The sequence below is a fragment of the Staurois parvus genome, unplaced genomic scaffold (genome assembly GCF_062004578.1).
Source record: "Staurois parvus isolate SC_StPar_1 unplaced genomic scaffold, SC_StPar_1.0 ptg000025l, whole genome shotgun sequence".
Taxonomy (NCBI): Eukaryota; Metazoa; Chordata; class Amphibia; order Anura; family Ranidae; genus Staurois; species Staurois parvus.
The window spans coordinates 19,747,893-19,764,095 of NW_028317821.1; the positions used below are offsets into that span (position 1 = coordinate 19,747,893).

At 40.5% G+C, this 16,203-nt stretch overlaps 1 protein-coding gene across 11 annotated transcripts in view; it reads right to left on the minus strand.

Annotated features, from left to right (window-relative positions):
• Positions 1-16,203, minus strand: part of PPFIA2 (PPFI scaffold protein A2) — a 455,338-nt gene that overhangs the window by 17,003 nt on the left and 422,132 nt on the right. For all 11 annotated transcript variants that reach the window (XM_089652248.1, XM_089652279.1, XM_089652271.1 and 8 more), the window contains 4 exons: positions 15,523-15,698; positions 9,920-10,017; positions 7,206-7,381; positions 938-1,006 (listed from right to left, as the gene is read on the minus strand). In XM_089652248.1, the coding sequence (XP_089508374.1) occupies positions 938-1,006; positions 7,206-7,381; positions 9,920-10,017; positions 15,523-15,698 (519 nt within the window). The remainder of the gene's footprint in view (positions 1-937; positions 1,007-7,205; positions 7,382-9,919; positions 10,018-15,522; positions 15,699-16,203) is intronic.

Below are 16,203 nucleotides of genomic sequence, written 5' to 3' on the forward strand. Positions count from 1 at the left end.
CAAGCAGGACTTGGCACCTGCCCACACTGCCAAAATAACCAATACCTGGTTTATTGATCATGGTATTACTGTGTTTGATTGGCCAGCAAACTCACCTGACCTAAACCCCAGAGAATCTGTGGGGTATTGTCAAGAGGAAGATGAAAGACACCAGACCCAACAATAAAGATGAGGTGAAGGCTGCTATCAAAGCAACCTGGGCTTTTATAACACTTCAGCAGTACCACGGGCTGATTGCCTCCATGCCACGCTGCATTGATGCAGTAATTCATGCAAAAGGAGCCCTGACGAAGTATTGAATGCATACTATACTGTATATGGACATACTTTTCCGTAAGCCCATATTTCTGCATTAAAATTCTTTTCTGAGATACTTAATTTTGGGTTTTCCAAAGCTGTAATCCATAATCATCAAATTTAAAAGAAATAAATGTTTGAAATATATCACTCTGCATTAAAATATAGAATTGACTCCTCAATGCACACCTTTTTCTGGGGTATACAATTCTGAAAGTTTTTGACTGTCTATACAACATTTGTCCAAATATTATTTTAGCTGTAACTTGAGTTACATTACAGTGCAGTAAAAGAAACATTATTCTGTAAGATGTTTTTCTCATCTGTGTTAGGTACAGCAGTATGCATTCAGAATATTTGGGGGATTTTTTGTATGCTTGATTTACCAGGTTGAATTAAAGAAATAAAAATAAAAAAGTAAACAAAAATAATCAGCTCCATCGATCAGCTTTACCAACATGAATTCCTGCATTACTAAGGTCAGAAAATTGAGGACTATAAAGAATGGCCCATGTTTCACTGGTATCAATTCTTGTTTATGATTTCCATCAGGAGTTGATTTAGCGATCAGAAAAGTAAATAGATCCTATTGCACTGGTCACAGAATTGCCAAACACAGACTATAGTAACAATGTGTTACCTCATCAAGACGTCTCTCGGTTCCTAATGCCAACAAATTATTGTACTCTCTTTCCAGAATTTGTCTAGCCTGGAAATAAAAACAAGGAGCATTCAGTTATAAAAATACAAACAGTAATATACTTACACCTTAAATGAGAACTGCACAGCTAATATACATGGTCTTTGGCCTCACCCTCACACTTCTCATGAAACTTCCCAGTTGTAATACAGACCTCTGATGCAATAAAGTAGGCTCCATTGCTCTGGTCTGCACAGACCCAGCCAGTGTTCATCACATTTTCAGCTTCAGAGGCCTGTGAAGCAGACTCATAGTCTCCAGGAACAAACAAAGAACATAATGGCCATCCAGAATCCATCTCAGCCCACGTTCCTGAAGTTGAAATTCTCTAAGCCCATGCCAGACTCATCTGCACCTACTTCACAGACTGCCTTAGGTGCCAAACAGATAAACACTGCCAGTATTCAGAAAGCAGGAGCTGGTTTCATTGATCATCTCAGATCCATCTTAGTTCAGAGATCTAATAAGGAGCATTGAGAAGAGGCCAAATGCTAAAAACATGCCAGAATGTCAAGGACAAAAGAACATGAACTAAGGTGACATGAATCAGTAATTGACCTTGGTGCCTTCCTTTTATTTTTTTTTCTACTTGTAGTGTCACTGTTGGTGCAGCACCCGAATCTCCAAAAAGCTACTTAGGTACATGTGTTGGATGTGGTAAATTAGCAGGTGTAGCTCACATATTGGCATTGGTCTATAATCCTATCTTCCTGGCACAGCAAGAATTCCATAACTGCTTGCAAACAACCTGAAAGCTCACATTACCAAATCTACTGTACAAAAGCTACTGCAACCAAAAGTCATCTCAAGCACAAAACCATTCAAGAAATGCCCATTCCAAAATGTATTGTACATAATACAGTCAAAATCAACAACAAAAACCCTACATGTGTACAATATATGAGAAATTGATAGGAGAAGTCCATGGAATTTCACCTCATATGGGTTAAAATGGGCTTGATTTATGTATATATATGAATTGTTCTTTATTTTTCCTTTATTACACATATGTTTTTGTATTTCTATATTAATTTATTACTTAATTTTTTACAGTTTTATAGGGATTGCATTGCTGATTATTGGTTCAGGTGTGTATTTTCTTACTAGCAACAAAATCCAGATCTTACATTTGCAGCACCCTCCTCATTTGATAGTATGCATTAGTTAAATTTAGTTGGCTCTTCTGTAGGCAGAAGATCAGGGGTTCATTGGTTAGGGCTGCTCAAGGATTTACAGGCTGCTGTTTTGCTACTTCCATCGTGAAACTATCTAGGGCCTTCTAGAAAATAGTGGGTGAGAGGGCAGAGATTGCAGCTTGAATATTTATGGGACTTCCATCAATCCCTGCAGAGACGTAGCCCAGAAGATGGGGTAAGAGCCCTTAAATAGTCTGAGCCTAAGCAAAAATGGGAGTCTGCAAGCATGTTGGTGTAAGTAAGCATTCCAGGGTCCAGCCAGGAGGAGACCCCTGTTGAGGGGCCTTCCCCCCTGGCCTAAGCCAGATAAGGACCCAGCAAAAGGAAAGAGGGTCTCAGCTAAACTTAGCTGGGGAACCTGAAGAAATAGAGTTCCCAGGATTCCTGGGGTTCAGGAGAGAGCTCACAGGAGGAAAGCTGGAAAGGAAGCTGTGGAAGAAAGCCCAGGTTGTCCTGGAGGCTGAGTAAATATATAATGGAATTCACAAAACACCTATTTTCACTTTTTGCTCTCGCTCTACCGGTAAACAATGCACGATAGACTCCACCATCACATGTAATAGCCTCCACGTAGTTTATCTCCTTGAATGTTCCTGCGGAAAACAGTACATTGGCAGGACCACCAGGAGATTAAGAGACAGGCTGCGTGAACATCTCACAAATATTAAGAAGGGTTTTAAAGAACACTCCTTATCAATGCATTTTCGTCAACAACACAATCGGGACCCGCATTCCCTTAAGTTTATTGGCATTGATATGGTTCATAGACACTGGAGAGGAGTCCATAAACGAAGAGCTGTCTCCATGTTAGAAACAAAATGGATCTATTTGTTACGTACATCATCCCCTTTAGGCCTTAATATAGAGTTGGACATCAATTGTTTTATCGATACTAGTTGATTTGCATTATAATACAATTTTTACAATATACATTTATGACATGCGTTTTTTGGCAATTCGTTTATATGAGGTTTGGTTGCTCTTTTAATGCTCTTTTTATGAAGTCTAAAATGAAGTTGGTTACTTTTTAGCTTTTTTAGGCTTTTTTATATTCTGAATACTGATGCGTTTTTCTACGTGGATTTTATCCTATTTTTATAGATTATCCACTACAGTGGATTCTTTGCTCTCCACTCTAGTGTATTCTTATCTTATACATTTATCCTAATTAATCTTTTATGTATATATTTTGGTCACATGCGTTTATACATATATAGACGTTGACATTTTCTGACATAATTTATATATTTTTTGATGCTTTAGTGGTATTATTCCACTTTCTTTTAATATTGTCACCTTGTGATTTAGTTTTTAGGACCAAATGATATATTGTGTATTATGATTATGTTTTAAACACGTGGTTATATATTATATAATATACATGATGGTTTCTCATCAACTGTATACCCTACGTTCTTTTGAGTGATCTAATACGTTTTAATTTAAATTCATGTGTTTGTATATATATATTCACCTGGTGCAATACCTCCCTGAACGTTTTTAGGCAGGGTTCCTATACATGCTGCTTTGTATGCTATTTTTATAGTTACTATTTTATCTAATTCTATATAGGCACTTTAAAATAGTAAGAATGCCGGTCTATTGCTTTAAGCATGATAAATTATATGCCAATAGTACACAGGTTCAGTGTCCCCTTCTAAATTATATGCCAGATATCTCACAGGCTGAATGTCCCCTGCTGAATCTATTAACATGGACTTCTGGCTCAATTTGTCCACTGGTACCGTTCTTCAAGAAAATGGCCGCCGTATGAGCGTACTGCGCATGCGCGGCTTTGCCGCAATGACGTCATCGGTGCGTACAGCGCATGCGCACCGCGGGCTTTAAATTAGATCTTTTTTTGCAATGCACCCCCTTTGAAAACATGTGTGTCACACGAAACGCGTCAGGGATGGTGCCCCCCAACTGTCTGGACATACCACTTAGCTGCCCCATGTTCCTGCTATTTGAAATTTGGAGCCCCAGCCTTTTGAAGGTGCTCGGTTCCTCTTGGTCTCCTGTGGGTTGCTGACTGGCTTGCTGGATCATTCCTTCCATTGGCTGATGTATATCTCTGGGATCCCCGTCCTGCTGTCCTGGGAACATGACATCTAGTGGCGAGAGATCAGATGACATCATCTCCTTCAGTGGCTTCCTTTCAAAGTACCAGGAGTAGGTCTTAATTACTCCATGCTCCATGTGCTGAGACATCTGGTTAGTGCAAGCTATTCTCAGTTTTTTCCAACACAAGAGTCATGAACTTTCCTCTGGTTTCCCAACTCTGGATGCACCACAGAAGTCACGAGCTTAATATGTTTATATTTTAACGTTTTATTTTTATCATGAATCTTATTTAATTTATATCTACCATATGCGATCAGGTTATATTCAATATATGTGATCAGGTTAATTTCCAATATATGAGCGCTGCATACTTTCATTACAAGTCTGCACCTCCCCCACAAGTAAAGGGTCTGGTGGATATCAGATGGAGGCAGCCAATGATCCTGTGGCTGTGGGTACAAAACCCCCAGTGTATAGTGCTTTAGTTCTGAGAAGAAGACAGGATCACTGCCACAGGGATTCTTTGGGGCTTGTTGCTAAAGTAAAGTACATACTGAAGTGTGCTAGTACAGCCAAGCAGGGGTGCAACACCATTCGGGTGCACTGGTACAGCTGAAGGAGTACAAGTTCTCTTTGTTGTTGTTGTAAAGAATTGGACAAGCGCAGTCAAAAAGTTAGAAATCCTCAACCTTTTCAAGTTCAAGTTTCTTCTGTTCAGTGTATCTCATGCCTCCTATCCCCGTCCAAGTTCATTGTTCCCAAAAAAAATACCAAAAATAGAACCCTTAGACTGATTTTTGATCCTGTGGAAAACTGCGTAAAATACCTTGTGCCTGACTGTGGGTGCTGTGAAGAGGGAAATAGGAAAAATTACCGGAGGATTCTGCAGGGGTAGCACTACATTTGGGGGCTTGTCCGGGGTATTTCCCCCAAAAAAATTACACAGCCATCACCCTTTGCAACCAAGAGCAAGAACAAGTTGAAGGATTGTAACACATCCAAGTCATTCAGAGCAGGAGAGGAATCTCTGCGATGCTGACTTGGAGGACTGTAACACATTTATGTCATTCACAGCAGAAGAGGAGTCACTGCAATACTGACTGCCTTACCAGGAAAAAACTCAGAGACTGGGTTTTTTGTTAAAGTTCAAACGGCCGTTGCCAGCAGCAACCAACTACAAAACAGGGTGCTGGAAGGCTACAGTTAATTTCAGTAATTCTGAGTGGGAAAATAATAATTGCAGATGCTCAAAGACTGTGTTTCTACCAAGTTTAAGTTGCCAGTAGCAGCCATGCGCAAAACAAGGCAATCTGGGCAGAAAAGAGACTGTGCTCATATTGTTCCAAGGGATTTCTCAGCCCCACAAGCTCAGAAAAGAGTTAACAGAGCAGGGGCAAATCCTGCTGTACTTAGAAAACTGGCGGGCGAAGCTACATGTCCTTTAAGTGACACTACACCCAACACGTTTGTGAGTAGAACAAGATGGTGGCATATGTGCTGGTCTTCAGCTACAGTGCTGCGATTGCTGGAGCACAGGACCATGTGCTAGAGTGGGAGGAGCATATGGATGACACTGGGTTTCAATTAACCTACTGAGAAGGAAATGCATTTGGCATGATCGCAGGGGCAGAGAGATTGTGCCTGGTGTATGCAGGATGTGGTAGACCCAAGGCAGCAGTAAAAGCAAGTGTAGGCACTGCAAGGAGCTGCTGATGAAGTTAACTCCTAGCAGCCTACCAACCATAACCCACACTGTGGACCTGCATACTGTTTACTGAAGTGGCAGAGACATGCCAGTTGGCTGGAGGGTCACAGGAGGAACATGGCCAAGCTGGAGCTGGGTCACAGGCAAGAACAAGCTGGGGAGCATGGGAATTCACCTGTGGTTGGGGTATGAGGTCAGCCAAGGCAAGCAAGGGACATCTGTAAGATCTATCCCAGTGGAGCTGTTGATGTAGACCAGTGACACTGTGATGACACAGCGGGAAGGAACTCCGGATATGCTGCCACTGTCCGCACTGCCCCCCTCCCTTCTAAGGAGCCAGAGTATGACGAGTCATTGGGTGAGCTGGTGGGGAGTGACTGTGGAGGGGCAATAGACCCGGGGTCCCTAAGAATCAGGGCAAGCTTTTATTCCTTGGAGGCAGGTATGGATGACTGGGCATTAGCCAGTTCATCTGATGTCGAGTGGAACTGGGGAAACACCCTAGGCAAGGAAAAGACACTGTCTGCAGGGTTACAGGAAAAGTCAAGCACACCTTACTCAGCAATCTATATATAATATGCAGCGCTATATAAAATGACAATAAATAAAATCCACATTTCTTTTTTTTGCTTTTGTAAAGAAGTGGACAATCATATCCAGAAAGTTTGTAGTCCTCAACCTGTCCAAGTTCAAGTTTCTTCAATTCGAGGTATTCCATGCTCCCTATCCCCATCCAAGTTCATAGCTCCCCAATTACACACCAAACACAAAACCCCTAGTTTGATTACAGAGTCTGTGGAGGAGTGTAGAAAATAACATGTGTCTGGCTGTGGGTGCTGTAAAGGGGAAAATAGGCCCACTACACATTGAAAACACTACACGTTGAAAGTTGGTTCTATGCAGGTGCCATTGATATCATAGACATATATGAAGGGTTTGTCTTGGCTTTTTTTTTGTGTGTATATGTGGGGTTTTTTGTGTTTTGTTCTTTGATTAGTTATGTACAACAGACATTTCTTAAAATGTTTGGGCTTGTGCTTTTTATTGACGTTATCTTTTTTGTTATGTGTCACATCAGTAATAAACTAAGCAACATGTACTCCCATCGAGACAGCTCAGTTTGTTTACAAAGTTGGCAACTGAATGCTAGGCAAATTTCAATTGCATAATGGCATAACAAAAAATGCCCATATACTATAGCCTAAATAACATTAGAAAAGGCAGGTACCACCTACCAACTTACCTGAGTATTTTGTGTTGGGATTTGTAATAACAGTGCCAAACTGGTGTAATCAAAGTTTTCATCCAGAGCAATGAGCGAGCCATGCACCCCACTTTCTAGAATGTTGTTTGCATAATCCCTTAGACCTATTGCCTGGATCCAACGGATTACTCGGTCATTGCTCCAAACCAGCACATCTAGAACAGGAAAACACATTGCAGTGTCAGCCTATTAATCATAATTTCAAAATATCTCTTATTCAGCCACCTTCATAAATAAATCATTCCTAAACTTTATCCGCAGGCAAGAATGGCAATCTTTCTAAAAAGAAAGTTTTTCTTTTTCCTTTTAGTGGTTTTGAGCTTGTAGTAAAATAATATTCAACCAATATAGATTTAAGTTTAAAGCAAACCTTTCCTGCAAGGAGTATTACGGATCCCTTTGCCAATCTCATTCTGGAGATGCTAGCGATCTGGCTACTGCACTGACCAAATGGCTTGAATAAGTTTTGATCTGGATCAAGTCTTAATACATGAAGAAGGCTGCCATCCTTATTTTTGGGCTTATTCCTGGTAAGGGACAGAAACTATTGAAGCAGGAGGGTAAACAGGGCAGCTAGGAAACAGTTGTAGAATGATAAGTAGCAATGTCAGCCTCCATGTCTCTCAGAGGAAGGTTTCCTTTCAGTATCATAGAACATACAGTAAGAAGGTGTCTTCTCCTGTGTTGCCCACACACATTGGATACCAGCTATCCAATACCTTTTTAAGACAAACTGACTGATACCACACCTGAAGGAAAATGCTTTTTATTGGTTGGATGTTTTCAGCCTAGTAGACCTGTTCTCATTTAGGAGTTCTGATAAAAAACAGTTCACAGCTTAATATTTACATTTAAGATAGAAGATCAGTAATGTGTTTGCATCTCTTAAAAATGACTACTATCTACTTTTTAGGCACCAAAAATTTTACAAGACAGAAAATTAACACACATAATGTTACAAAAGTAAAAGGGTTTAGTAATGCAAATATTTTAGGGTCAATTAAACTTCTTTTACTGCAGTGTTCTAAAGAAAATGTACTGTATACACTAGTGCATATATCACTGTGGAATAAAATTCCTGTTTTTAAACACTATGTAAAAATTTTAATTTTCCTATCAGTTCATTAAGTTTACTACAATCGTATTAGTTTAGGGATCTAAAAAATGACTGGATAGGGCCCAAAAATGTGAGCCTGCAACAGCAAAGCAGTATTCTTATCACAGGGTATTGTTTATAACGTTATTAACACCGTTGTCTTTGTTTTATTTTACAAAGACATTTTTTGAAACTCGGTGGAGGACCTAAGTCATATATCATATCTCTGCTTTCTTTACTGATAAGTAAAATTAGTAATGATAAAGTCATGGAAATCAGTTGCTGGGTGGAACTTACTACAGAGCTGCCTAAGAGGTCCCCAAAGAAGTGACAAACCAATCTAGTCTTCTGTACAGTAGTGCTACCCAGGATAACATACCATGTATAAATGATCAATGCAACTATCAAAGATTTTAACATACGTATGTAGAACCCTCTTAGGTTAGTGTACGCTGTTAGGTAAATTTAGTTAGCTCCTCTGTAATCAGAGGAGCTTGGGTTGATTGTTTAGACCTGCTCAGTGTCTTACAGGCTGCTTCTATGATTACTTCTCCATGTATTCTAGAGGATACTAGGATTATAGTGGGAGGGAGAACAGAGTGGGCAGCCTCAATTTTTATGGGACTCCAGTTAATCCCTGGGGAGGAGTGCCTAGTAGTAGGTGAGAGAGCCCATAAATAGTCTGAGGTTTGATCAGCATGGTGCAGTGTTCCTGGGTCCAGTCCTGCTGGAGAAGACCCCCTGGGGCAGATTTCTAGAAGAAGCTGTTAAGAAGACATTGAAGTCCCAGCATGGCTTAGCTGCAGGGGGGTTGGGCCTATTTGCAAGCTTGAGTCCAGTTGTTTGAGTCTGGAGAAGCTCACTGGACAGAGCCAGGAGCAAGTTGGTGGGAAAGAGTCAAGCTGTCCTATGGTGGTGTGAGTCTACATCTCCCTCACTAGGATGAGCCTGGTGGATATTAGCAGAAGGCAACTGATGATACTGTGGCTATGTGAGTAAGCAACCCCAGTGCTGAAGGGTTAGTGACTGTGTATAGCTTTTACATCTGGAGGGAGTATTAGTCACGATCAGCATAGAGATCCTATGGGACATTCCTTTTTGTACCATGCAGCCAGAAAGTTTTTCAAGTTCAATTCTACAGTTTATTGGGGTATGCTCCCTCTCCCTATCCAAGTTCATTGTTCCCAATAAAAAAAAAAAAAGAAACCCCTAGACTGTCCTTTGGAGTCAGTGGAAGACTGAGGAACTGCCTGACTATGTGTACTCTAAGTGGGGAAATAGGACTGCATTCACCAGTGGAGGTATGCTACACATATAAATTCATGGCATAGGCACTGTGCTATCTAAAAACACTACAGTTGTTTATGTTGCAGAATTATTTAACATCATATGTTGGCTGACATAAAAAAAACAACTTCTCTATAGACATACAATATAGACATATAAAATGTTACATTGCGCTAGTGTGCATATTATATTCTGTTAAAGAAAAAACAAGTTTGATGCTATTCAGTGATTTCTGATATGGGGTATGTACACAGGCAGTGTATTGGAGATATATTTCACTATTGCAGACATTCCCTAAAAAGTAGCTTACCTTTTATTTCATGCTGGCTTACTTCTCTTCTCCTTTCCAGTTCTTTTCTGTCATAATTTAACTTTTTTAAACACATAATTCCGTACTGTAGACTTGTTCTGGAAATTAAAAAAAAGTGTTACATTTCTAGGCTACAATACACAAACTGTAATTATAGGGTGCAAACTTGTTATAATAAATCCATAATAGTGTGTAGAGTTATGCAAACCAATGTGATTTTCATTCAATTGATATGAGGACTTTCCCTATCTGTTAGGTCATAACAGTACTCACAGAACTATATCCATGTGTTATTTATATAATCCTCCTCTTCAGCTATAATAGTGCTAACAGAATACCATGGTCAACTGCGGAGCTTCTGTTCTCTGCATTAGGAAGTGACTCCTGCTCTCTGCATTATGAAAGTGCTCCCGATACCTGCATTATGAAGGTGCTCCTGTTTCCTGCACTACAAAAAAAGCTTCTGGTCCCTGCATTATGAAAGGGCTCCTGATCTCTGCATTATGAATGTGCTCCTGATCTCTGCATTATGAAGATGCTCCTGGTCTCGGCATAATGAAAGGGCTCCTGGTCTCTCCATTAGGAATGACCTCCTGGTCCCTCCATTATGAAGGGTATCCTGATTCCTGCATTATGAAGGGGCTCCTGTTTTCTGCACTACAAAATAGATTCTGATCCCTGCATTATGAAAGGGCTCCTGATCTCTGCATTATGAAAGTGCTCCTGGTGCTTGCATTATAATGGTGTTCCTGGTCTCAGCATAATGAAAGGGCTACTGGTGCTTGCATTAAGAAGGTGCTCCTAGTCTTGGCATAACGAAAGGGCTCCTGGTTCCTCCATTAGGAATGGCCTCCTGGTCCTTCTATTATGAAGGGCCTCCTGGTTCCTGCATTATGAATGGGCCTCTTTTTCCTGCATTACAAAAGAGCTTCTGGTCCCAGCATTAAGAAGGGGCTCCTGCTCCCTTGTTTATGAAAGATCTCCTTCTCCCTGCATTATCAAGTGCTGGAGGAGGAGGTGCTGTCTCAGGTTCTACACAGTGGCTTCAAGCAAAATGTCTTCTTAACTAAAAGTAGAACACTATAAACAGCCTGTACCAAGTGATGTAAGGAAACACTGCTGTACAGCGGACTGAAATTATGTAGAAATTGCTTTTCATTGCTTTTCTTCAACTTCAAAAGCAGAAAGCCATATGGAGTTGGGATGTCATGATGTTCAGGACACTGCAGAGAATTAATTTACTTGAAATGCTTCCTGTGCATTTTCGCCATGCAACAGCAGCTTCTGTTGCAACTGATACTGCTCTCACCCAGGGCTGCTGTTAGAAACCACGGGGCCCCATACAGCCTACCTGACAGGCCCCCCTCAAAAAAGACATTTTACTATGCTTCAATTATAAATGAACACACTGAGTGATTGGTACCAATCACTCAGTGTGTTCATTCAGGAATGGAAGGGCTGATAAATGTGACATATATACTGGACCCTTTCATTACTCTCCATCCTGAAGGATCCTATTGTGTGCTTGCAGCTGCCAGTGGAAAGGAAAGGAGGCAAGCCGGCAGAACTGTGGGGGTGGAGACGGACAGGGGGAAATATATTGTGCACAGGGAAGGTAATAATTGTGGTGGTGGGGGGGGGGCAATTACTGAAGGTGATCCCCTGTATGGCTCTCTATGCAGCAGTTGAAAGCTGGCTTCTTCTCCTCTCCCTCGATTTCAGCTGCTGCAGAGAGAGCCATACAGAGGATTGGTTCCAGTAATTGCCCCCCCCCCAATGTGCTGACTGATCACCCTCCCTGCCTACATCTGATTCACCCAGCTGCCTGGGCCCCCTTCTGACCTGGGCCCCGTACAGCAGGACTGGTGGTACCCACATTATCCATGACCTTGCTCTCACCACTCACAAGTCAGTGTGCAGAGCCAGAAAATTATAGAAGCTACTCTTTGGACAGACCATGGGAGTGTGAGGACAACAGTCAGGTTTTTATTGCTGTCTCTATCTCCACTGGAGTGATTCATTCTCTCAACTGTAAATTGTTGTATTTCCTATCACTTTCTGTTGCATCTGCGGTTTAACACCCCCAAGAGTTAAAAACGTAACTGGTTAACAGGGGTTTTAACAATTTCCTACTCTATCTGAAGAAAAAATTGCTTTAGATATACATTAGTGTTTAGAAAGTTGGAATTACAATTTAAACATTTCTTCTATTGTATGTAAAATATTAAAACAAATGCTTCTTTATCCTGCAGGAGATTTTAATAATGTCTCTGAATTCCAAGTTTGGTGAGAAAGAAAAGCTCCCATCATGCTCTCTCACCATTATGATAACTCTAGCATAGGATATGATTACCGTTTGATAAAAAAATAATAACTGCACATTTTTTGTAGGTAAAAAAATGTGCATTTATTATTTTGTGCTACAGGAATCTGTAAAGCATTGCACTAGCGATCAGCAGATCACCGGTGCTATGCAGGTCTCCTGCAGATCTATCAGTCTAACTGCTTGCCCGTACGGGATATATGGGCAAGTAGATATACTGAAAGGAAGAATCAATGAACTACTGCAGCACTCCACAGCACTGTGGTAGTTCATTGAGAACTACAAGCCGACAGCCACTAAGGCTGTTGGGACTTGTAGTTTCTAATTCACAGGGAAGTGATGCCCCGCGCGGCCACGTTTTTTTAGAATTTGGAAGCTAACGGTGGGGGGGGGGGAATCCCTGCTAGCTGTCACAGCAGGGCAGTAGGGGGAGCAGGGGCCATTGCTTTCATTACATTTTACACCCTGAATATGGGTGTAAAATGTAATATGTCATGAAAGGTGAACTTATCCTTAAACTTGTAAAAAAAAAGCTTGGGTTGGGCTTAAATTGGTGAAAAGTAGTGAATACTATGCATCACTTGAGCATTTTCTGCTTCTTTTTGAACTCCATTTATTTGTCACAAGGATACAGCAACCTTTTAGGGTCAAACACCAGGAGCCTGTTGAAAGAACAGGTGTTAAACTCTGAAATGCTGCTATATCTTTGTGACAATTGAATAGAGTTTAAAGAGGAGCAGAAGATGTACTGGTGATACATGCTGTTATCTACAATTTTGTCATGCCGCCATCCATGATAAATCACTACAGCACTCAGAAAGGAAAAAGGTTGAACACCTTTTGCTTTTTTTTTACATCTTAGTGATCTCAAGAGTTGTATCAGCATTCATGTCAGAGTCTTGTCAACACTGATATGACCTTACCAGTAATTCTACTGTCATCTGTGTTTCAGCTATCTTAGCTTGTATGGCTCTTATGGCTTGTATAAGCTTGCTGTAAGCAGCATTTTTATCACCTTCCCTGTTGGCTTTGCCGAAGGGGTGCTTCTACTAGCAGGCAATTTTAATTGCCCTTGACTCCAAAATGGATACCTCTGGAGGTAGGAGCTCAATATTTTGCAAACAACTTAACAAGTTTAAAAGGGTCCTTCTTCAATATCACTTAGTCAATGTTCGGAGGGTCGCTTACCCCAATGACAAAGACTACTCTTTTTTTCTCGTCGGCACACGACTCTTACTCACTCATAGACCTTTTTCTAGTAAGCCAGTATGCCCTGACTTTCTGCCCTCAATGTTTTCTCATCAGATCACGCTCCCATATATCTGACTCTCTCTTTTCCATACCTCACTAAACCTGACTGGATGTAGAAGCTAAAGGACAATCTATTACAAGACTCACTCTGTACCAGGGGTGGACTGGCAACTCATGGGGCCCCAGGGCATTAGGGGATCATGGGGCTCCTGTGTCCTTGCCCAAACTCAAAAAAGCCTATGAAAAAGGTACCAGGGGCATCTCATGGGGCCGCCTACTGACCCCGGGCCCTCGGGCAGTGCCCGAGTTTCCAAATGGTCAGTCCGCCCCTGCTCTGTACAACAGAGGTCCTCCAAGCCATTTCTAATTTTCAGTCTAAACACCTTCAGGACTCCACAGCCCTACCCATTCAATGGGAGGTGCTCAAATGCGTGCTTAGGGGTATCTTCATTAAACATGAATCACGCCTTAAATAATTTTGCCTTTTTGACATAAGAACCTTACTTCAGGAAACCACTCAACTTGAGACATCTCATAAGCACCATTCCACTAAGGATACTCAACTACAATTATCTGAGAAAAGAAGAAACCTTCCCTGTTGGTAACTTCAATTCTACAAGGATTCACAAAGCAAATTCTACAAATTGCCAAAATCTTGTTAGGGAGATTTCCACTCACGCTCCACTGACAATGCTGTCCCAGAGTGAGGAATTGAAAAACAAAAGTGTTTTATTTCTGTGTATCTGTTCGAGATTTCTGCTCAATTTTTTGATCTGGAACAAGCCATCACCACAACACATGAAAATCTCATCAACAGGACCACATATACTTCTTCCCCACTCCAGACAAAACTTGTTATTTTTATTCTGGATAAGAATACATTTTAACCACTTTACTGCCGCCATTTGTTTTAAAGCAGCAGCATGGTGGCTGTGCTTTTTTGGAGCGCTGTTTTAAAATGGTGCTGTGCCTATGGATGTGCTGTCATTACACAGTGCAGATCATACACAAAATGCACAAAGCTATTTAAAATGGCATTGTGACTTGTGATTGCTGTGATTTCACATTGAACACAAGTATAAACAGTACTACTTTTTACATTTGAAAGTCCACCCCTTCCTCCTACAATGGAGGAAAAGTAGGAAAGACAGTCTTATGAATGAAGATTTAATGTATGATTGATAGGCAGCAACTGATTTCATTAGTTTGATTAATTTTAATGTGGAATTGTTTTTAACCTTTTCACCACCCATCCTCCTCTCCTGTACAACTCATCTCTATCTTTTCTCTGTCTGGCATGTATATTAATGTCTTCGTCTTCCTTATCATGCACTATAACCCCTTCATCTCCATCCTCCCATGTTATGTCACCTGTACATTAACCCCTTTACCACCTCCTTCCACAATGTATGATCTGTACATAAATTATATGTTGTATCTAGTGCACCATTACAAAGACCCATGTTTTAACCACCTGAATTCAAGCTTACTTGCAAAAGAATTACGGCCAAATATTAGACCACCCTGGGGTGTTGACCTTCAAAAAAGAGGTAATTTCAGGGGTGTTCATGATGTCCTGCATTTTTATTTGTTATGTTTTATAACAAAATACTGTCGGGGAAACAGTTTTTTGATATTTTTTTTCCTTTATGTAACAAAAATGTTAAACAAAAACTCAAATGCCACCAAAAGAATTTGTCACCAAAGTATTTGTCACACATCACTGAAAACGGAAAAATAACCTGGAAATGGAAGGGTATCAGAGGCTGGTGCATTCAAATTAATTTTTTTTCTAAAAGGTAAAGTTATAGTTTAGTACACCATACAGAAATAGCAATAGTGTTTTTCCGTAGCAGATTCTTCTCTCTCCCATTTTTCGCACATCTGCTACAGGAACAGGAAGTGAGTGAAAGTCTACCTCATGACTTCACAGACAATAAAATAAAACAGACATTCCATCGAAAAATTTAAAGAATGCCTGAAATAGGGCCTAATGCTTTAACCTTTTGCTCAGTTTTATAGCACTTACCTATGAAAGCTATCCACCATTTTTAAGTGCACTCGCAGGTCTTTCTTTGTTAGATGATCCAACATTCTTGCATCTACCAGGCATTCCATGAAATAGCTTCTGTACTGAGGTAAGCCCAAACTAGGCAGCCATTCATTACCAATCCATTCATGATTCATATCTCCATATGCTAATGTCTAAAGAGCACAGTGAATAGTAAGTTATTACAGACATAATAGTATATATTATACTAGTATGTACAGCATTAGCTCAAACAGTGTTTTGCATAAGTATCCATGCTGCCCACCCCTTAGACTATTTCACTATTCTTGGTTTAACAGTCCAGAATTAACATTAAATCCGTGATTTTATGCCATTTATCTACATATAGTAGTCAATAATAATGAAGTGAAAAAAATCAATTTAGTTTCCTGAAATAACTTTCAAATAGGTTAAAAGTTCTAAATGCATTAGTACTGGCCCCTTGCTATAAAGAAAAAAAAAATGACCTGCGTGGAATTAAAGTCTTACATGATCTCAAAACAACACTCCTGTTTCTGAAAGGTCACACCATTTGATAGAGAGTTTGGGACTGATTACCAAAGGCAAATAGGCTTTTCACTTTTGTACGATGTTTTTACTTTGCAAGGTCACTTTCCTGTTACTTACTGAATGTGATAAAGCTCCACTGACCTCCATCAT